Genomic DNA, 23,772 nt, shown 5'->3' with positions numbered 1-23,772 from the left:
AAGTTACTTAAAAGTACATGCGGAAGAAGAGATTTATGACATTCTCTTGTCTAATCTCAAATTTATATAAAGGTTTTTTATATATACCACTGTGTAAACAGTGTAGTTCACTGGGCTATAAGGATGAAAGAAAAGCATTTTGTAAGCTTCAAAGCATTACAAAAATGACACCATGTGTCATAATGGATCAAGTACTGGGATTAATGCCAAGAAGAACCGGGTTCATAGCCTACCTATGTCCTAGTCTTGTGAACTTGCAAGACACTGACCTTCTGTGAATAGACTTACTAACCCATAGATGAGTTTCAATTGCATTGGAAGGGTTCCCGTACTTGGGAGTTTCCCCATTCTGATGATATCCATTAGCTTTGTTATGACAACCAGCTATCTTTCATCTTCTTTCAGGAGAAATGGGTTTTAAAAGTATGGCAAAGAAATCAAATTAGCTACAGATATGCCTTCCTAATAGTATAGCTCCCAGGAGAGGCGGAATCTTCTCATTCTTTATACATGTTTAAGAATAAAGTAAACATCCACCTATGGATATTTCCAACTTTTCTGCCTAGATTTAGGTGGGCCTTCCTTAGGAGAATTCTCAACTTCCTTAGGAGAAAATAAAACAAAACCAACAAAACTTAACAGTATGTATACTTACAGTTGAAGAGCAGCGCCATCTTCAGGTGGTTATCACTCAAAGCAATTGGGAAGTCATTATTTACTGTGCTCATTTAGCATGTATTCAACTAGGTCTTTATATTAGATAGCACCAATAGCCAGAATGTAAGTTCTCTGAGGACAAAGATTATGTCTGTTAAATTTTTTTTTATAACTATCTTAAGCAGATTTAGGCTGCCAAGATGCTTTTTTGAAGACAGTGACAATACAAGTAAAGCTTCCCTCTTCTTTCTTCTAAGCTATCACTTTCATTCCCAGGCAACAGAATGTCTAGAATTAGGGGTGAAATAAGAAAACAGGTTTATTTGGCTATGTCTCAACTGTTCCACTTCTAGAACCGTCAGATGCAGAACGTGGAAAAGATGTAGAATGAAATCAACTCTATTCCCTTATGCCCATTTTCATTTCTAGTCATTTGGTCCCACTTTAGATGTGGGAACAGGAGGCTGCTCAGCAGGTCACAGGACAGAATACTTGGTGTTTTCAAAGAAAGGATTCTCCCTGACTTGCTCTGGAAATCATGGCTCCCTCAGTGCTGGTAATCATAATGGACTCACAAAATTTTTTGGTTTTACCATTTAACCTGTTATGTAGTCACTGGGTGTACCATAATGATTTGGTGTCAGGATAATACATGTTCTGAGGGCGGGCAGCATTATCCATGGTCTTCCGTGGATCATAGCACCAACGGCATGAAAAGGAGCCTGTGTACTTAGTAACCTTTAATAGCTCAGCCCTATTTCTTTAGATTAAAAACGATTAGGCTACATTCCTACTTTCAAGAAAGCATCATTTGGAATTAGTTGCATTTGGAGGCAGGCATAACTGAGGAACAAGAAAAACCAATACAATTCAAAATCCATAATATGATTCCTTTAAGGATAGGTTCTACTAACAGCAAATTTTAGCTTAGAATGAATCAATGATATACTAAGCTGGTAAAAGGGCCAACATAGCTAAGAGCAACATCTAGCTCTCTTGTCTACCAATTAAATGCGCTATCCCCTGGACCAGTGGTGTCAAAATCAAATAAAAATAGGGGTGGGTAGTAGGGTGCTAAGCCATACATACTCTTTGGAATATACTAATTTAGAAAAACACATTATGTTTTATTGTATTCTTATTTATTCAATGTCCTCCAATTACATTTTAATCTGATTCAGGCCATACTTCAGTGTTGTGGGTCTGCACTGATCATGGGCTGCATATTTGACACCTCGATCCTAGACTACACACCTTCTGAATCTTAAATATATGCTCCTTATTTAAAGTATCAATAAATGAGAAGCTTTCAAAAATATAAGAAAATTCCAGAACACTTTATTTAGTGATGAAGAAGATGGGTAGAAAAATAGCTCTTCTCTTTGCGGCTAGATAGTGTACAAAATCAGAGAGGAATTGCAGAACACTGTCGTTTCAAAGGTGCATTTATATAATACAACCTATGTAGGACCTATGTACAGAGAACTCTCACTTTTTAAGATCAAAAAGTTTTGGATAAAGCACAATGGAGTCAGTGACCCATTTATAAAGCAGAATGAAGTTCTCAAGTTTTTCTCACTAGCTACATTTCACAAGCCTCATTAGTTTAATTCTTCAGAAAATTGAGATAAGGGTACAATAGCCCTTCCTTGTACACATCTCAGGCATGTTAAACATAATCTAGATGAGAGCTACTCCTTGGGTAAATTAAACTCAAAACTTTTCACTTTCTCTTAACATTATTTTTTCTGTTTAAGGTTTAGAAATGTACTTATCAAAACTACATGAAAAACTTATCTTTGTTGAGTACACAGAATTAAAAATTCAATTAAGGCAAGTGTCGTTTCTCTATGTCATTCTTAGCTATTAGTTTTAAAAACCTGAAGAACACCCAAAACATTTCCCAAGTGTTTTGATACGATAAAACGAGGACATGGCTCACAGAACCAGAAATATCGAAGACAAAGCAGCTGAACAGCAATCTCTAACACAGCCACAATATGAAATATTGTACAGTCTTCGGCAGGGTTGGTCAGCGCATGCCCAGGATCTGTCTGCTCTTCAGCTGGTAATTTCTTTCCAGCTCCGATAGGGCTTGAGCACGCAGTTGAGCAGCATAGAGTCTCTTTTTCAAGTCTCTGCTCTTGGACTTATTAGTGGGATAATTCTCAGAGTTCTCAACACCCAGGGCATTCTCTTTACTTTCCCCACTGAAGTGAACTTTCTTCTTGGTTAGAGATGAGGGAAAATCAAGTTGTTCTTAAGAAAAGAAGAAAATAGTTTTTGAGTTACCTAAAAAGGAAATTCATACTTATTTGCTTTTTTTCAACTTTACTCTCCCAAGTGATAGATGCTGGTCAAGTTTGTCAAGGAAAAATAAAAGGCTTTCAGTTCATAAAGCTACAGAACACTAGAGTGCTAGGAAACACAAATAAAAAAAAAAAGGAAAATAGTCCTCTTTCCATTATGTGGCAGGTTTTTGGCATTGAATTTTAGGGTTATTTAGTCAAAACAAGTCTAACTCCTGAAATAAAGATAAAACAAGCATGGTTCAGTGACTCATCTAAAAAAAAATCACTTGTCATTTTATGTTTTATTCTGAAATAATGCTTGAATATGAGTGCCATATAAATACATTTCTAGAAAAGCAAAGTGATAATAAACCCTTGATGTATAAAAAGCTTACTGTTTGCTCCTAAATAAATTCATTGTGGAACAGGTAAAAAACAGGCATATTGACAAAAAAGAGAAATTTGGTTTGTCACATGAAAAACTGAATAATGATCATTACATCCACCCGATTCTGGCAGAAATACGCCTTTTGTATCTCCTCCCATGTTGTACTTAGTAGATGCTTACTAATTTTTAATGAACTTGGTTGTTTCCCCCATTATTACAAAAATGTTTTATTGTTAATTTAAATGACAACAAACTTAATTTTTACAGGAGACTGGCTTGGACATGACAAAGAGTAATTTATTAAATGGAATTAATATGCATAAAGATACAGAAGATACAGAGGTCTATCTTCAACAGAAGATGGCATTACACATTTTAAGATCAATTTTTTAAAAGGAAGAAGTAATAAAGACAAATAACAATGACTTGTCTTCATCTTTTTTGCAGACAGAGGTCTGTTTCTTCACATTCTGTTTAATTCTTTTAATTTCCTTTATTTTTATCTTTGCATCCCCAGCACCTTGCTGGACATAAATAGTAGGTGCTTAATTTTGAATCATACTGTTTAATATTCACACAGGAAAAGTCCCTAATGGGTAGAGATGTAATGAAGAGGGGAAATCTCTAGGTCATAAAATATTTTTCATCCTACGTCCTATAATACGTCATACCCTATTGGCACAGTATAACAAAACCCTAATATGTTTGAAATTGCTACTATGCCCTACGGATGGGACTCAAGATGCCTATAAGCGATATCTTTCCTCTCATATTTCTGATTAAACAGATGTCTGTTTGGTCTATGAGATGCCTTAAACTATTCCAAAGTTTAGGCATTACATAACACATAAGGCCAGACAAGCTGGAACACGGTCTAGCCAGGCTTCTTTTACAAATTCCTCTGAGCTCATTTTTGGTGGTCACGTTGCATAATGCTCATTTCAAGTTGGTTCTAAGAGGAGTACAGCATCCCCTTTGGGATACTGAAGTCATTTCGTATAATCAACTCAATGATTTCTTTCTGGAATGAATTCTCTAGCACTAATAAAGAACTGAGGTTTTTTCCCCTTTGATATTAAAAAAACTGATTATCTTAAAAGACGGGTAGGGCAGGTCTGGGGAAAGGAAGAGTTATCAGAAGAAAAAAAGATACAAACAAACATTCTTTGGCTCAAGAAAGGAACAAAACATTTCCCACAATGTTTCGTGAAACATGAAATTCTGCTTTGGTGGAGATCGGACACATAAAATGCAAATAATAAAATTTGTTAAAATGGACAAAATTTTTATTAATTTAGGTAATGTGACCCTAATTAAATTTATCCCACACCAAAAGTGTTTTGGAAAAGTGGATGCTAAAAATGTTAGGAATTAATGTGAATGTTGGGAAGTACTAAAAGACTGAAGGTACTAAAAAAAAGTTGAACTGCGGTATGGAGAAAGTGCTGAATTTGGAATCTACCTTTAACACTTAGCAACTGTGACCCTATTTGAATGCCTTAACCTGAGGCTCAGTTTTCTCATCTGTAATATGGCAATAATACCTATAGCACCTACCTAACAGGTTTGTTGTGAGGATCAAATGAGACACTGAATGTAAAATTTTCTGCAAACCTCAAAGTGCCATATATCGCCAAATATTATGGGGAAAAAAGGCCCTTACAGCCTATGACAAGCTAAATCCTTGGAAGATTCTAGTTTTGCTTCTCATTTTTGGATTTTAGAGTCATGCAATTTTGGAAAACACAGAGACACCATCTAACCTAAATTCTATTTGACTGATGACTCTCCAATTGGAAAACACCGTAATGCTGTTAGTACATTTTTTGTGATTTCAGTCTATAAATACTATTCCTTAGGACACCAAATTGGTCTAAAATCAGGCTTCCAAAGAATTCAAAAAGTCATTTATTCATAACAGATTATCTTGAAAAGTTTAGGGAAGACAGACATAGTAAGAACAATTTTCCATTGCATTTTATTGGAAATTGTTTTTTAAAATCACATCAATGAAAATGAGAAATGGTGGTCTCACAAATCTGCCCCTCCCAGACACACACATGGGTGGACAATGGTCAACAATCTATTTTCTCATTGAACTATATGAAGGAATTCCCTGTGTCTTCAACAGATCATAAATCTAATTAGGAATGAAACTTCTAAAGAAATGGAGGAACAAGTCAGAGGGTGACATAATGATGCACATTATAATCACAAGTCTCATTAAAGACAAAGGATATGGCAGGATATGCACAAAGAAAGTCAACAAAAAATAACATTTCCTATACAGAAGAGACGAAAAAGGAGAAAAAAGAGGCAAATGATGCTCATGATAAATAATGTTCTTTGGGAAATATATTACACCTCAACCTGGTGTAGGCCTTAACCAGGTCTGAAAAATGCTGGTCTACTCTATCCACTTAGTTATATATACTTTTAAAGAAGGGGAAAAGTCAGATCTTCTCCACAAAATTTAGGGTCTAATTTCCAGTAATATTTATGTTGTCAGCATCATTAAGTTCTAATTTTTAAAAAGGATATTAAACTGTAAAGTTTTGAAAATTCATTTAAGAAGGTAAATCTTAGTATTACAAGCACACATTTTCCATTTAACAAAATTAATGGGAAAAAAAAGCCCAAATCATTTAATTTGATACATAAAATTTAGGCCACTATATCTCACGGACCCTCAGATGATGGGGAAAGTCATTTAACCAAATTCTGCCATTAAAGGATCCTGTTTCAATTACAAAATGTAGCTCAAAATTCTGAAAATTTATTCTGGCAGCTGGGACTCTGTACAGCACACGGACTATTAAAAGTATCTTCACAAGAGCACCAGTTTGTGCTTACTAGGCATAATGGTTTCAGTTTAAATCTCATACCTGGGTTATTTGCCAATGCCAAGATCTTCTGTTCCTTTAATAGGTTGTAATTTTTCAATAAATTTTCAGCTCTGATGAGTTTGTCTTCTACAAGTCTCTCCCGAACACAAAGTTCACGTTCCTTCTCTTTAATTAAAAAAAAAAGGCCAAAGGTTACCAAAGGCACATGTACACTGTATGACTATCAATCAAGGACGTGGAAGGAAAAGGAATAAACATTTAGAAAGCACTTGCTATGTGCCAGGTGCTTTACCAATATTATGCCATTTAATGTTCACAACAGCCCTAGGAGGCAGGCGCTATTATCATCTCCATTTTCAGATGAGGGAGTTGAGGCAAATCCAGGGTCACAAAGCTAACAAGGCTTTAAAAGCCAGATCTAAACTCCAGTCTTCCTGACTCAAAGCCTAACCCTCTATCCTGTATCATCTATCTAGCAGCCACCCTCTCAAAAGAAAAAAAAAAAAGACAAGAGATGTATAACAATTTAGCCCAAAGCATCAAATCAAACTGTACAGAACTCATTTCATGCTTTTTCATAGTTTAGTAATTTTTCACAAAAGAAATCTATATACAACCTCGTTAAAACATCTATACCTAGGACATCCAGGTGGCATAAATGAATACAGGAGCGGCCCTGGAGTAAGGAGGGCCTGAGTTCAAATCCAGCCTCAGACATTTGAAAATTACTAGCTGTGTGACCCTGGGTAAGTCACTTAACCCCAAATGCCTCATCCTCCCAAAAAAGTCTATACCTCCACTTGAAACTTTGCAAACTACTTTTTAATTTTCAAGTTCCTTAGCAAGGCTTTACCATAAAGAATTTAGCTACCCAGAGTTAATTTTATTGTTTACTCATATTAAATTAGTAGGACTACTACAGGTCAATGAAAAACAAATATGTTCTGTCTTTTCAATCCAAAAACTAGAAGCAGGAAACATTTTATTCTCAATGATGATACCCTGGCCTAACTTGTAAAGTCAACTTCTTGAATTAATGATACTCTGAGATAACAGGAAATCACAATGACCATATAGGCAGCTTCTACTTGAATTATTCTCTATTATTCAAATTTGGCATAGAAGGAAAGAAATATGCTGATTTCACTGTCAACAAGAAATCAGGGGTATTGGAAAGAGAAAATCTTTAAGTACAAGCTTTATTCTTTAAGAATTTACTTATGGGGGGAGGAGGAAAAAGATGTAGGCATCCTCTATCAAATCAGACCATTTTTCTATTTCCAAGAAAGTATGCAGTGCCAATTTTTACCATTTTAATAACTTTGGGAAAGCAAACAGGTAAACATTACAAAAAACAATAATAGGCATGATAGCAGCGTTCCTATTTTTTGGACCACGTTAGGGTAAGACTGGAAAGGAGGTCAAAGCAACGCTGTGTGTAGCCTTTATAGCAACATCACAAATCTGCCAATTTTCCAGATCCAGTTCAACGTAAGAAGTACCCTCACTGCTTGTCCATTTATATTTGAAAACTTTGGTGGAAACCCCTGTTAAGTAAGATGGATAAATTACCCATAGAAAGGTAACCGAGAAGTATGAGCTGAAAGAACAGTGGTTCCATTCCAACATCATAAAAAAAAGGTTCAGAGTTGTTTTTATCCTTAGCATCTAAACAAACCAGCAACACATTTTTCAGTAGAAAGAACTTAACTGTTTCTGATTCATTGTTAATTTAAGGTAATACAATGTACTATCCCTAAGTCTGTGACCAAGAGTGTCAGTAACTATAAGGACATGCTGGAGACACTCATTCATCTCCTATTGAGTTGACTTAACACCATAATAGCACAGAATTTTATTCCAGAAATGGTAAGAGAAAACAGCCGTCTATCTTCAGAAGCCAAGACTGATTTTTATAGAAAATGGGGAACACCAAGGAAGTTACTTATGACGGAAATATCTGTTGGAAAGTGGGTAGTGAGAAGTGGGCTTTTCTCTCTTTACTGAAGTAAAATAGTTACAGTTAGTACATAACCAATGACTGAAGATACGAAGTTAGCCCCAAAGAAAGATAAAATGTTGACATGTTTGTATGGGAAATCCAAACATTCAGTTCACCCATTCTTTCCCCTTTCCTACGTTCTAGCCTTTCTTCTCTTGCTTTGATGGCTTTCTCCCTCTCCTGTAATTGTAGCTCCTTTAGTCTCAGTTCTGTCACCGCAGGGCCTGAATTCTGCAGCTTTTCTGGCTCTCCTGATCGCCGCCCTCTCCTCTCGGGATTTTTCCTCTGCTCTTCTGCTACCAAGTCTGCTATCAGAGAGTTTTCCAGAATTTCTTCAACAGATGGTCGACAGTAATCCTTGAAAAATGGAAAACATAACAAATAGTAATTGTGACAAAATTTCTCTTACCAGTTACATTAAGGCAGACTTACTTCTAAAATAAGACAGCCACAGGCTTTACGTACACACCTTGAACGTATATAGGAAAAAAAATAAACTAATGATGATGAGAAAGGTCCTATGATGTACTCCAGTAAAGTGTCCTTTTTCTTTTTCTTTTTCTTTTTAACACATTTCTACCTTCCAAAGTCCCATTCCTACATCAGTTTAACAATCTGAGGTAGTTATTTTTATTGCTTTGTAGCAGTCACATGAATTCTGAATACAGTGCTTATTTATAATAAAAGTTGTCTAACCTGGATGCACTTTGATTTTTCATCGTTAAGGAATGGCATAGGAGTTACACAAACAAAAGTATACCCAGCAAGACTTCTTGCACCAACGTTCATTTGTCTAGACCTTTCTTCAGGGTAAAGAATCTATAAAGATACCTCCTGCTCGACCACCACCCCAGATGCCAATTTTATCTACTAAAATTACATCACTGCCAACATCACAGGCACCTAGATGGCACAGTGTACTAGACTTGAAGTTAGAAGACCCAAATTCAAATTCAGCCTCAGATACTTACTAGCTGTGTGACTGTGGGCAAATCATTTAACTTCTCTCAGCCTGTTTTCTCATCTGTAAGTGGGGATAATAATATAATAGTACCTAACTCACAGGGTTGAGAGGATGCAAACCTCAATGCTGGCTATACCTATAATATAACATAATGCCTTTATGATCCTTTTAATAGCCTTCTGTTCTGACTCGAGGAGGTATAACATAGTATCATGCAAAAAGCACTGAATTTGGAGTTAGAAAACCCAGGTTCGAATCTTAATTCTGCTACTTATGTTGTTCATCCTTCGTTTCAAAGACCACCAGTGACATCCCAGGATGATGTCTTGATTTGCATGTGAATTGGATTTAAGTGAGGCAGAGCTGCAGTCTTCAGTCTCACTCTCTCTCCCCGAGTAATCAGAGTCCAGTGGTGGGACAAAAGTCAAGACCATTGGCAATGGCCCAGGATGCAGTGGCTGACCTTGGCATCTTTGATGCCCGACCAAGCTCTAAGCCTCCACAGCATCTGCTTCAGTCTCCTTCACAGATGCTGGAATAAATTGTTCTCATCTGCCTATTCCACTGGGGGAAGTCTTCACATGCTTAGGGTAGATATCCCCCTAATTCACTGATGGTTTGAGGCCTATCAGTTCCCCTCAACCTTGTTTAGCCCACCTGCTGAGACAGTTTTACTGGGGTATGGCCACCGGTGCATGCTACAGCTTCTTGGAGCCACAGATGGGCTCCAAAGGTAGATGAGCAGCCCTGCAAAGGGCTCACCAAGTCCTCACAGCAGATGTGCTAGTCCTCTTTGGAGACCCCTATTTATACTTACTAGCTCTACGACAATGGGCAAATCAACCCTCTTCTCAGTGTCTCACTAATATTTCCACTCTAAATCCCTTGAGTTCCAACCATACACAATCACCACTTTCCCCATCCTAAATCAGTTTCCCTATATAACCAAGTCCATTTTCTTACATCATTCCTGATACCTGTTCTCTTTACCCCTTCCTTCAATCTCTGTTGTGCCGACCCTCATCCTACTCACTCCTCAACAGAACACTGATCTAAATCCCCCACAGGCAAAGATCAAGGGAAGTGACTGAGTCTGAATCGCATTTCTTGCTCCCGCCTCTGCCCGCCTGCCATCTGTCAGGTGTAGAGCAGAAGGAAAAAGGAAAGGAACAGCAGGCAAGCCCGAAAGGATGGTTAATTTGCCAAATTTACATATGTTCTCACTTGTCTTGAATAGCAGACCAGTTTTCTAAGGATATCTATTCCAACGACTGTACAGTACTTCTTTTTAAACATAAACTTCTTTTTAACATAAACACAAGGTTAAGCACGTCTAATCATAACACAGTCATCTTTACCTTCAAATTTAGCATCTTGGTAATAATGTCATTCAACTCATCTGAATAACGATAGGGAATTCGCCTAAATTTTCCTTCTCTGATTTTTTCAGCTAACTCTTTCTGGCTGAAGGCTGTAAAAGGAGGCCTGAAAGAAAAAAATTAAAACCCATGAAGTACTTCTTTTAAAAAGATATGTGTAAAAATATATATGGTATGATCATTCATCCAATTAATTACAGCTATCATTTGAGGAAAGGGAAGAAGAGAGGAAAAATTATATATGATTACAACAAAATAAAGAATAAGCCATCTAAATTAGAGTTTGGTTTCATTTTATAAACAAATTATTTTTCTTTGGAATATTTAAAAGGGAAAAAATGGAGAGAAGGGAAATACAAGCATTCCTTTGATACAGGGAATGCTTTCCTTTTTTTCTTAGAAATAAATCCCCTGAAGTTCTTTACTTTCCTGCTTCAGATTTCTCTTTCTATATTCACCATCATTAAAAAAAAAAACCAATACTAATATTAATTCCAAACCTATCTGCCCTTCCATTAGATTTCCAGATTGAAGCATCAGCAACAGGAGCTTAAACGACTACAGTAAAGTGCTGCAGACTGTAGCTTAAAACTAGGTTTAAAAAAAATGTCCTTGTTGACCCTAGAGACCAGATTCTTTCATGCTCTGTATGTAATACAACGTGAACAGTTACATGAAAGGAATATGAACCTTTGGCAAAGGAAAAAGCTACATCACAACAGGTAATAAAAAACCATAGAGCACTATGTCGTTGTCAATGGTTCATCATACTCACATTAAGGCACACAATTCATACAGCAAACAGCCTAATGACCAGATATCGGACTTTTCATTATAGGACATGCGATTCATTTGTTCCTAAAAAAATTATTTTTGGAGGAAAAGTTATTTTTGCTATAAATTTACATAAATTGATTTCTTACCTAACTGCAACTTCTTTAAGGTATGATGTTTACCTATGCAAAGAATGCCCAACTATAAATAAGATTTGAAATAACTCTCAGGCCTTTTGCTCAATAACAAAAGTAACTACGGTTCTTTAAAAGGATTGTTTTATCCTAAAAGAGAGCCAAATCAATCTTCTCTCCAAGATAGGCTATTCTTTTTAGAAGGCTAGAATACTAGAATCCTTTCTCCCGCATATCTGAATCATTATTGGCAACCTGGATTTTAAAATTATGTTCTTTCCCTTAATCCACAATATTAACCAAGTTAAGTCAACAAATTTTCTCAATTCTTATTTTAGTCCCCAGGGGGGGAAATATAGCAGATCTAATTACAACGAAGCAACTGAGCAGGTTTCAATTTTGGCACAAACCACCTTTAAATAACTTTGCTTTACAATAGAGGATTTCAAATTGGAATCTGATCCCTTGTGAAAATGCCATTGCCAATCTGTGTATAACCAACTTTTTATCCTTAAAAGAACTTAACTAGTGACTCAATTACCAAGTTTTAGTACCACAAGTTTGATCACAATTATTCTCTAAGAAACAGGAATACAGATATGTATTCTTAATATGCTATAACTCTTTTATCCAGCAGAAACAAGAGAATTACCTTTCAAAACTACCTGTCACAGCAAGTGAAAGGCACTCCACGAAACCCAACTTAATCCTAAACTTTAGTGGGGTTTTTTTTAAGTTAAATTTTGTTTTCAGATCTGAATTATCTAGCTCTCACCCCTCTCTCTATCCCCAATTAAGAAAGCAAGAAAAACAAACCACTTCAGTGATTTATCTAAGATGTTGCCAAAGGCATTCAAATTCTGAAATGCTTACTGGAGACATATAATAAGGTGTGCCAACAAAAGTTTTTGCAAAACTTGTATCGTGGTTTAATATCCTAGCCAGTCCAAAGTCTCCAAGTTTGACATTTTGCTTGCTATCCAGGAAAACATTAGCTGGCTTCAGGTCCCGATGCAACACTGTATGGCCACCATCACTTCGTCTATGACATTCCTTTAGGGCCAAGGTCAGCTGGGTCATTACACGGAGAACAAAATCTTCATCTGAATAATGTCTATGGTAGAGAAATGAATAAAGATAAATTATCTCAAATGGCATGAGACTTCTGAACTCAGTGCAAGTGAAGAATATGATTATTAATAATATATTGCTGTAAGAGTTAATATACTCATATCTAACGTTATCAGATAAAATTCATGGCTAATGTATAGTGAGTGGAGGTAATATTTCTATAACTTATGAAGAAAGCAAAGCAAACTCAATGAAATACACTTCACTGACTTTTGGCAATTCCAAAAGATTTCAAAATTCCTAATGCTAAATTTTTATTACCTCTATCTTTCTATTATTCCCACTTTACCTTCTCTTTAAAAAAAAAAAAGCTATTTTTAGCATATAAAAAGATCACGCAGAAGGGTAAGTGAACACAGATATACACGTATACATATGTATATATGTATACATAGACACACACATATATAGAAAGAGTACAAACAGACTTATTATGACAGAGAGAAGATAAATGACCACCTTTGCTAAGACTCAGGGGCCTACGAACACTGGTTCATGGTGGCTAAGAGTTCTTATCACATGCTTTTAAAAAAAATCTAGACAGATCCTTCATCTCTCAAGTCACCCTATGTTTTCAAGGGAAGAGAGGCTGAGAGCCAGAAAAAACCAGGTTCAAGTTCCACCTCTAATATACAGTGGCTGTGCATTAGCTGTTTACCCTTGCAGCATTCTCAGCAGCTCCTTCAAACTATGAATTTACAGAGAAAGTACCAAACTACATTTTGTCAAGGGGATTTTCTCATATAGGAGTTCCCCATACCAATAAAATCACCTGACCGGTGCCCATCCCATATTTCAAGGGTCTCTCTCCTTAATGAAACCTTTCCTGACTTCCACTTTCCTCCTCCAACTCAGTGTGATCTCTGCCTTCTCTGAACCATCTCGAGCACTTTCTATACCTTCCTTATGGCATTTATACTTCCATTAATAACTATAGTAAAAGACAGAAGGTCGTTGTTATTGTTCAATGTTCAGTTGTTTCCAATTCTTTGTGATTGCTATCCATGGGCTTTTCCTGAAAAAGATACTGGAGGGGTCTGCCATTTCCTTCTCCAGTGGATTGAGGCAAACTGAGGTTAAATGACTTGCCTAGGGTCACAAAGGTATTAAGTGTCTGAGATCAGAACGGAACTTAGATCCTCCTGACTGAGGCATTTGTCATAGACTACTTTAAAGTGCAAGGTCCTTGAAGAAAAAAGTCTGCATCTAGTTCAGCTTTGTGAGTACCTGATAAACAGTGCCTTTTACATAACATGCGTTCGATAACTATTTGTTGACTTGAATTTACTAGTAAGAGATCACCTTGTGTCATAAAACAAAATCTTTTTAACAGAAACCAGATCCATTCCTAGTTCAGTACGGAAAATCATACGTACCTTTCTTTGGTGCATTTTGTTATAACACTAGCCAGATCTCCTCCTTCACAATATTCCATTACAATATAAAGTGTTGTATTGGATCTATCAATAATACGATCATAATATCGAACAATATTTGGATGTTTCAGTTCACGGAGCAAATTCACTTCAGAAACAAGCATTTGTTTTTCAGCTTCTGTCATAGAGCCATAGTCAAGTTCTTTCCAAACTAATACCTAAAATAAGAATTTCCAAAAGATATCAACTCATATCAACATATATTAAGTCTGTAGCATTAAAAACTGCTGATCAAGGGATTTCTATAGTTCACACAGGCACACTTTTTATTTTCTTACTTAATAGTTAAGTCACAGGCAGAGAAACACACTTTGTACTAAAAGCAATGTCTGTAAAGTGTTCCAGTCTCCCAGAGGCTTTCAGCCTTCACTGTAACACATGACAAAACGAATATCTATCTGCCATAACCAACGGGATTTTCTGATAATAAATATATGTGCATTTATAAAAAATGTACAAAAGTGCCCTACCCCATACTGTAACCCCTGCAGGTTGATCTGTACCTGCCTACCTTAGGATCACAGAATCAAAATTTAGAGATGAAAAGAGACCTTATGTAATCTAGTTATACTTTTTCATTACACATATACACATACACAATGTTTTGCAGACCATAAGGCACTACATAAATGTTAGCTACTATCATTATTTTTTAAGGAAACTGAAAGGCACATAGACTGACATATACTCGTAGGTACTCAAAGAACCAGGAATTGAAACCAAGTCCACTGCATCTAAATCAACTGCCCTTCCTATTGTACCACCTACCCCCAATTTCAAGGGCTACATGCAATTAATCTTGCACACGGCTATCTGAGATGATCCCAGTAATCTGCTAATTCTCCAAACACCATATTAGCTTGTTGACACCCCTTCTCTTCCAATTTCAAAGGAAGAAGCTCATACAATTTGGGGTCAATGACATCTACCTAGTTTTCCTCCCAATGGATTATTTTGGTTTGCAACTATAGTAGGAGCTGTATTATTCAGAAGCAGATGTAGAAGAACCCTGTTTGCTGACAGTCACTGCTGTGAGAGATGCAGACATTAGAGGTTGAAGAAAGTATACTCAGTAACGGGACATAATTTCCTTCCTTCTTTACATTTTTATAAAACATCTACCTCAAACAGAAAGGGAGTTATGGTTACAATAACCTGTGATAATACAGATTTAAAAGGAGTCTCAAATTCAGGTTCCAGTGGTCATGCCCACTTCCCACTTCAGAAAACAATGTTCCATTTCAGAGAACAGCACAGATGTCACATCTTTTATCTCAACTGTGCTTGATTCTGTGCCCATCCTATTTCCCTGCCATACTGAAACTCAAGTTTTATAATTATGGAGAGCAACAATCATGCCTTTTTTTCTTTTTTTCCACCTTTATACCTACAACCAAGCATGGTGACTTGCACATGGTAGTGTTTTAGATTAGAAGAAACCTTAGAAGCAACCTACAATCAATTCCTTCATTTTACAGATGAGGGAGCTAAAGCCCAGAGAGGAGAAAGGAGATTTGCCCAAGGTCACACAGGGTGAAGGAGCTGAGATCCCAACCAAAGTATCTTATGTGGATCACAGGACTTAAGGGTTACAACTAGAGGGAGAAGGAATGGAATAAGCATTTATACAGCGCCTACTATGAATCAGGCACTGTGCCAAGCACTTTGCAAACATCTCATTCAAACCTCACAACCCCCCCAAGAGGTAGGTGCTATTATCATCCCCCTTTTACAGCTGAGGAAATTGAGGCAAACAGAGGTTAAATGACTTGCCTAGAGTCACACAGTCAGTCTAAGTGTCCAAACGTCGAAGACTGATATGAACTCAGGTCTTCCTGACTCCAGACCCAGCAGTCCATCCCCTGCACAACCTAGCTGCTAGATAGATACACAAGATCATGTAGTCCAATGTTCTCATTTTACAGGTGAAAAAACTAGGGCCCATAAAAGTGATTTGGGAGGCCCTGTTGCATGATGGAAAGTGATGGACACAAGAGTGAGGGGCGCTGAGTTGAAATCCAGATGTACTGCGGCTACACACAACTTTTGTGTCCTTAACTTTCTGGGCCTTGGTTTCACCATCTCTGGTGCTCAAGGGATGTTTGCTGAAATTGGTGCCACTACTAAAAACTGGTACTGAGGACAGTCGTACAGCCAAGATGAAGAAAAGAGAAAAAGAGGAGGAAAGAGGAAGAACAGGAGAAGGCGGAAGACAGAAACAAAAACAGACAGAAGGAAAATAAAAATAGAAAGAGACAGAAACTGAGAGACATACGGAGAAACAGAAAAACTCAGCCATAAAGAAAAACAGAAACGAAGGCAGACACACCAAGAAAGAACACAGAAATGGAAAGAAAAACAGAGGCGGGGAGACAGAAAGAAAAACTGATGGAAACAGACACGGTAAGAACTGGAGAAAAACAGAAACAGGCAAAAACAGAAGAAAAACAGACTGAGGAAAGAGACAGAAAGACACAGCAGGACGGAAAACACTGACACCCAGACAGACGGACAGAGCTAAGTGTCAGGGCAGTGACCCGGGCCACATAATGCATACAGTAATGTATACTGTAGCTGTCTGCAGGAGCCTTTATTAGACTCCACGTGTTAAGAAGGCAGACAGCAGGCGCACACACTTTGCACGCACCCCGCCCCCCCAAAACAGTGCATACAGTGGGCTCTCAGAAAGCCCAGGCCTAAGTCGTCGGCCCGCCCCGCGGATACCGGTTCAAACCCAACTCCGAGTAAACAGTTCATCTACAAAGGGGAACAAGTGCGGCCGGCGAGGCGGCGGGAGCCCCGGAGAAGGTGGGGGACTTCCTTCTACCCTACTAAGGTGGCGCCCACGCCTTCCCCCTTCGGGGGAACCGACCTAGGTCCTGGACGTCTCTTACAGCCTGCGGGTGCCAGCGACCCGGCTGGGGCCGCGGAGAGGTCCAAGGGCGAGTCCGAGGCGCGGCGTGCGGCCCAGGGCAGCGGCCGGAGGAGGAACACGCGGGCCTCCAGGCTTCCTCCCGCACCGCGGCGGCCCGCGGGGCTGAGCAGGAGCCGCAGCTGGGGGTAGGGGTGGGGGCGGAGGGGGCGGAGGGGGCGGTTCCCCTTCCTTCCCAGCTGGCGGCCGCAGGGCAAGGGGGCGGGGAAGGCAGCGCACGCCTCGGCCGCGGGCCTGGGCCCGGGCTCGGGAGGAGGCGCTCGCTCTCACCTTGCCGTCGCTCTTTCTCCGTATCTTCTGGCAGCGGCCGTAAGAGCCGGTACCAATAGTGAAGAGCACTTCGTAGTCCTCCACTCGGGAAGGCATCGCTCCCGATCGGCCGCCGCCGCCAAAAATCGGCCCAGAAGCACAAGCCCGACACCCAGGCAGTACCCGAGAGGAGGCCGCAGGGGCCTCCGGTGCCGTTTAACCGTCGCGGGCTTTGCCTAGCTGCTTATTGGCTGACGGCCCGCCGCCCCGCCTCCCTGATTGGACAGTTGCGAAATAACAACCTTAGCATCTTGGGAAAAGGGAGTCGCTAAGCAACCCCGAAGGCGTCGGATTTCAGAGACTGTTGAGAAAGGGGGCGGGGTCAAACGAAGGGGCGGGGCTCAGCGAGCGGCTCTAGGCGGATCCTAGACCCAGGTCTGTGCACACTGCCTTCTGACCTCTGCACACTGCCCTTATCGCTTCTGCACACCGCCGTCCCCCCCCCAGCTAGGCTGGATTCTGCTGTGGGTGTGGCTATGGTGATAGGCTGGATGGGGTGGGGAAAGGGGCGGGGCTTGAACGGGACTGTAAAAAGCTGTCAAGTCTTAGATCGGAAGCCCTAAAGACAGCAGGAACAACAATGTATACGTTTGGTCTAGGGAAGGAGAGACACGTTCCGCCTGGGTCTTCAGGACACCTAAACTGGATCAAATCAAACCTAGTATGCGCTAAATAAACCTAAGTGTGCTAGGTAACCCCGAACCTCAGGTGATCTAATAGGCGATATTAGATAACGTGACAAATAACAGCCTGCGATGGGATCTGATAAGTGTGCTAAGCAGGTGTGACGTGTTTCTGGATTCATAATGAGTTATGCTTTGATGGGGAGCGAAATGTTCCTCAGTGAAAACTTCGCAAAGAGAGAGAATCAGAAGATCTGGACTCAAATGCAAGACCCATGGTTTGATGTTGGGATGGGGTCTTAGTGGTAGAAGAGCACAGGTTCTAGACTCAGAAGGACCTGAGTTCAAATCCCGTCTTTGGCGCCTATTACTTATATGACAGCTGGGCAAGTCACCCTGTGGAATCTGGCTTCCAACTTGATCGTTCAACCGAAAGTACTCTCTGGTTTCTTCTGTGCTAGTTATAACCGCCAAATCTAATGGTCTTTCCTCATTCTTATTTGACTTCTCCATGGCATTTGACATTGTTGGGTCTGTTGGAGCCAGTTTGACAAATTGTGAAATTTACTCCTTAGAAATTGGAAAATGCTACAGATCAGAGCTTGATTTATTGTTCAGTTGAATTGTACATGGAAGAAAGCGATGGAGAAGATGCTATAGAATGCAGATTAAATTTAAAAGTGTTGCCTGTGCAAATTTTTTTAGGAGAACCAGTTGTTGAACATTTACCAGCACACCCATGATACCCTTTTCAATTTCATATTCTCCTCCTTCTAGGTTTTCAGGACACTGCTCTCTCCTGCTGCTGCTTCTACCTGTCTGACTGCTCCTCAGTTTCTTTGCAATCACACCCAGATGTTCTCCTAAGGCTGTCTCCTGAGTCCTCTTCTCTTTTCCCTCAAATGCTATCTCTATCTATCTCACCAGGTGATTTCAGCTCCCATAGGCTCATAATCATTTCTATGCAGATGATTCCTAGATCCATTAGTCCAGTTCTAATCTCTCTCTTGAGATTCAGCTCCTTTTTTTTCTCGCACTTAATAGTTTTTTGAGTTTTTTTTCCCCATTGCACTTAGAGATAGTTTTCAACATTCAGTTTTATAAGATTTTGAGTTCCAAATTTTTTTCCTTCCCTCCTATATCAGACAGCAAGCAATCTGATATAGACCATACACATATAACAATTTTAAACATGTCTCCACATTAGTTGTATTGTGAAAGAAGAATCAGAACAAAAGGGAAAAACTATGAGAAAAAAACAAAAAAAAGTGAAAATAGTATGCTTTGATGTGCATTCAGACTGCATAGTTCTTTCTTTGGATATGGATAGCATTTTCCATTTTGAATTTGTATTTTTTCAATTTTCCAATTTGAAATTGTATTAGATTACTGTATGGCTGAGAACTACGTCTATCAAAGTTGATCATCATACAATGTTGCTGTTACTGTGAATAATGTTCTCATTTCACTCAACATCAGTTCATGTAAGGCATTCCAAGTTTTTCTGAAGTCCACCTGCTTATCAATTCTTATGCAACAACAGTATTCCATTCCATTCATAGACCACAACTTGTTCAGTCACTCCCTAATTAAACCCCTCAATTTCTAATTCTTTGCCACTACAAAAAGAATTGCTATAAATATTTTTGTATGTGTGGATCCTTTTCCCTTCTTTATGCTGAGAAAAAGTCCTAAATGCCTTTTGGGCTTCTCAAATTGTAAGGTATAATTGTTTTTTTCTCTCAAACCTTCCCTTTTTCCAAACCTTCCTTTCAGTAATAAGAATACCACTCTCCTCCCAGGCTCTCAGGTTCTGTAGCCATAGTGTCATCATGGACTCCTCATCTGTGTTTCATCTGTTTGCTGAATCTTGTCATTTCTACCTTCGCATCACTCTCTCCTTCCATTCACACAGTCTCCAGCCTAATTCAAGCTCTTATCACCTGTCACCTAGACTACTGCAATAACTCTCCAATTAATTGATCTCCCTTTCTTAAATTTCTCCCTTTTTTAAATCCATCTTAACTGCTAAAATGATTTTCCTAAACCGGAAGTCTGCTGATGACACTCCCCTATTCAATAAATAAACTCCAATGAGTGGTAACTTATTACCTTCTGTAATAAAAGTGCTTTGTCATTCAAAGATCTTTATAACCTGCCCCTTCGTATTTTTCTAGTCTTCTTACATTTTTCTCCCTTCCCTGCATTTTATCATCCAGCTTCACTGACCTGCTGCATGTTTCTCAAACACAACACCCTGTCTTCTGTCTCTCGGTCTTTGAATTGGCTGTTTTCCTTCCTGGAATGCTTTCCCTCCTTATCTTCACCACAGTTTTTCTGACTTCCTTTCAGACTCAGCTCAAATCCCACTTACTGGAGGAAGTCTTTGCTGGTTTCACTTCCATACCCACACAACCTAAGTGTTAATGCCTTTCCCTCTAAGATTAGCTTCCATCCATTTTCTGCATGTATTGTATGCGTCTAATAATTAATCTTTGGGGAAGAGGGACTATTTTTCCTGTATCCCCACAAGGAATAACTCACTGTAGGATCTTAATGCTTGTTGACAGACTGATTTAGTCTCAATTTGTCAACTGTGTAACCTGAAAGGATTATGAGTGGTAATAAACCAGACTTTCCCTGAAAGTCAAATTACATTCATAAAATGAAAGGGTTGGACTATAGCCTCTGAGGTTTCTTCTAACCCTCTCTCTAGCCCAGTATAATCACATTAACTCTCCAGGCTTCAGTGTCCTTGTCTATAAAATGAAAAGGTGGAACTAAATGATATGTAAATTCCTTTCTAATTCTAAATGATGGATATTCTATGATGGTATTTGTGTTGGATGTTGAAGAATCAATAAGGTTTTGGTTTAGTCATAAGATTGAAAAAAAAAACAGTTCAGTGAAAAAGTCAGTAAAATAGAGTGTCTAGTATCCAAAAGACTCAAGAACCATTTAATACTATGATCTTCAACAAGTTTTGACATCAGATAGTTAGTGCAGAATTCTAATGTCAGCTGGATGAAGGCACCAGGAGGCCCCGGATTGTAAAGGTTCATCTGAAAAAGGATTTAGCGGGAAGTTGCGTAAGTATTCTGTCAGAGATGCCAATTGCTCTTTTGAAACCCTTTTCAAAGGTCCCAACTCTGCAAATTCCCACCTGAGGAGCCAACTGGGATGCTTAGGAAGATAATTTAGTTATTTTTCTCTAATGATGGAGCCTTTACTCTTATGAAGGGTTGTATAACAATATTTTCATTATTAAGGGATAAGAACTTCATCTCTGATATTTCACTGATAGAGGGGACTCCTCTGGGCAAGGAAATTCCTCTACTAAATCAGTTTAATATCTTCTCTCCATTCCTGAACAGATGCTTAGAGCACTCAGAAGTTAAATCACTTGTCTAGTAAGGCAAAGCTAGAACATGTCAGAAGTGGGACTTCAAACCCACTTCTGGTTCCAAGCTCTGTTATCTATCTACTACACCAAACTATTTCTCTTATTATATGACAGAAAACAGAGTAGAATCATTCTTAAACCCTTTATAATTTAAAGGCTATCTTGATTAGTCCTGTGGATATGGAGTACTCTGGCTGTATACTTGTCATCCCTCATTCTTACCATGTGACCAGCCTGTCTTTTCTCCTTATTGTTTCCTTAATGATCTCTTTTACTTCTGTCCTTTTCTACTTTTACCCACCGTGCAGTGCCATGACTTTCTTCATGATACTCATTTTTAATTCATTGGAGACTGTTCCATTCCATTTTTCATTGACATACAACAGGACCAGTAGAATGTTGACATCAAAAAGATGGGCCTTTGTTTGCAGGTGAGACTTGGGGACAGTAATGGAATTTTGCAATTTTCTGAAGGCAATTTAGCCCACTTTCTCCTGTTCAACTGTAGGCCAGGCTGTTTTGTCTATACTAGATATAGGTACTAATGGACTAGCTCTATAGGTTGTCTATAATAAGCTCAAAGAGATCTTATATTTTTTACATTTTCAGTCAATTGTGAAATAGTAAAAAGCCTGCTTGTCTCTTACTACTATCCTCAATAAGGATGCCCTCAATACATGTATTGATGACTTATAGAAAAATTTTATATGGGTGGAAGAATAAGTAGGTAATATTTTCTCAATCACCTTTCTTCCACATTAAAATGCTCAGATTATTTTTTCCACACTTTTGGTATTTCCTCTTATTCGTATACATGTCGAACCCTCAAAGTTCTCACAATTGTGCCTCCTCCAGCATTTCTATATAAAGTTGGTACAATCTGCTCTTTCCAGTTGTGTTCTCATTACTGCCTTTTCTTTTGTTGGTCAGTCATTTTTCAGTCATATCCAACATTTCATGGAAAGATTTGGGGTTTTCTTGGCAAAGATACTGGAGCGGTTCGCCATTTTCTTCTCCAGATCATTTTACAGATGAGGAAACTGAGGCAAACAGGTTTAAGTTATTTGACCAGGGTCACACTGCTAGTAAATGTCTGAGACCAGATTTGAACTCAGGAAGATGAGTCTTCCTCACTCTAGATTTTCTTCTATCCACTGTGGCGCTCAGCAGCCCAGGGTCTTTTCTACCTCTCCCATAAACACATCTGGGACTGTGACATTAAAATTTAAATGAAATAGTTCTACTTTCCTTGATGGTGGGGGAAGGGAAATGTTATATAAATCTTTAGAGATCTTTAAACACATTTTTTTCTATTTGCAATTGTTCCATTCTTTGTCTTTAAGTTTCCTGGGGATGATTTTGCTTATTTGGAGCTCTCATCAAACTCTTTTTGACTGATTTTATCATCTACTGCTTTTCTTTGCTTTATAAAAAAATTCTATTTCTAAATTATTTTTCATAAGACTTCTACAAACACATTGATTTTTAAGTGTTGTTGCCTTGGGCTGTCATTTCTCTCCACTTGGCAAGTAAGTCCAATGTTTGCTGACTAAGGTGCTTTCTAGGCTCTTTTTGTTTTGGCAATAGATTGGTATTGCTGTAATAAAGTACTTTATAGTCTTGTTCTGATCTGTATTTCCTGCCTAACACCTAACTGCTCAAGTTCCCAAGCTCTTCTTTTTTCATTCAAATTGGTCTTTTCACTGTCTCACGCCAGTCTCACAACACACTTTGGACAATCTTAGCATTTTTTGCTCACATCATGTGTTTGTCTTTCATTGCCGAAGAAGACCATGCCATCAGAGAAATAATGACATGACTTGCGCTTGACTTTGTTTTGAGTGAGGGAAGGCTGTTGCAGGTCACCAGCCTTACTTCTTCTCCAGAGCCATCTGAGTCCAGTGACCAGATATTCATCAGGATGACTGGAGATGACCCAGGATGAGGCAATTGGGGTTAAGTGACTTGCCCAGGGTCACACAGCTACTGAGTGTCAAGTGTCTGAGGTGAGATTTGAACTCAGGTCCTCCTGACTCCTGCACTGGTGCTCTATCCACTGCACCACCTAGCTGCCTGCTCACACCATATCCCTGTTGGGACTGGAAGCTCAATTCCGTGTGGACAGTCTCGGGCAGGTAAAAGTGGGACTTCTAAATCTTAGAGTCTTACGAGGCCCTCCATGAACAGCGGGGGTTCGAGAAGGTCAGACCGAGCTAGCTCGGCTAGCTCGGGTATTTCCGCCTCTCCCCCGGAGATACCTGATGGGTGGAGTCTCCCTGCCCTCGAGGTCGTCCCGGATTGGAGCACACCTAGTTACCTAACAGCACGGTATTGAGATGCAAACTGTGTGGCTGAAGATTAAGTAGGATTGAGGAAGCCTAAAAGCTCTCTTAGCACGTGTGGAGCCAAAGAGAAAAGTAGGGCTCCGCTTCTTTTCTTTCCTCTCTCCCCTCCCCCTCTCTCCCCGCTTGTACTTCTACTTCCATTCCCTTAAGCTTAGCCT

General features: G+C 39.0%; 1 protein-coding gene across 5 annotated transcripts; it reads right to left on the bottom strand.

Moving 5' to 3' along the window:
• Window positions 1-1,975: 1,975 nt before the first annotated feature.
• Window positions 1,976-17,631, bottom strand: NEK2 (NIMA related kinase 2). Of its 5 annotated transcripts, none has more exons than XM_072647903.1 (9): window positions 17,205-17,379; window positions 15,776-15,880; window positions 13,943-14,160; window positions 12,309-12,549; window positions 11,303-11,385; window positions 10,507-10,633; window positions 8,322-8,541; window positions 6,222-6,347; window positions 1,976-2,916 (listed from the first exon to the last, which is right to left on the bottom strand). In XM_072647903.1, exons 3-9 carry the CDS (start codon window positions 14,125-14,127, stop codon window positions 2,690-2,692), a joined length of 1,209 nt encoding a protein of 402 aa, XP_072504004.1. In that variant the 5' UTR covers window positions 14,128-14,160; window positions 15,776-15,880; window positions 17,205-17,379; the 3' UTR covers window positions 1,976-2,689. The 5 variants fall into 5 exon arrangements, with proteins under 5 accessions (XP_072504004.1, XP_072504005.1, XP_072504003.1 ...); XM_072647904.1 differs by lacking the exon at window positions 17,205-17,379 and adding an exon at window positions 16,875-17,080; XM_072647902.1 differs by lacking the exon at window positions 17,205-17,379 and adding an exon at window positions 16,875-17,054 and having other exon boundaries at window positions 15,776-15,877.
• Window positions 17,632-23,772: the final 6,141 nt, after the last annotated feature.

This window comes from Notamacropus eugenii, chromosome 2, assembly GCF_028372415.1.
Source record: "Notamacropus eugenii isolate mMacEug1 chromosome 2, mMacEug1.pri_v2, whole genome shotgun sequence".
In the NCBI taxonomy this organism is placed as follows: Eukaryota; Metazoa; Chordata; class Mammalia; order Diprotodontia; family Macropodidae; genus Notamacropus; species Notamacropus eugenii.
This window is presented reverse-complemented; position numbering and strand designations above follow the sequence as displayed.

Coding starts and splice junctions, on each gene's coding strand:
- NEK2 (XM_072647901.1), bottom strand. CDS start 17,300: ATGCCTTCCCGAGTGGAGGACTACGAAGTGCTCTTCACTATTGGTACC. Junction 11,386..12,308: donor CACCTTATTATATGTCTCCA/GTAAGCATTTCA, acceptor TAATTTTTTTAG/GAACAAATGAATCGCATGTC. Junction 6,348..8,321: donor AAGAGAAGAAAGGCTAGAAC/GTAGGAAAGGGG, acceptor TTTTAATTAAAG/AGAAGGAACGTGAACTTTGT.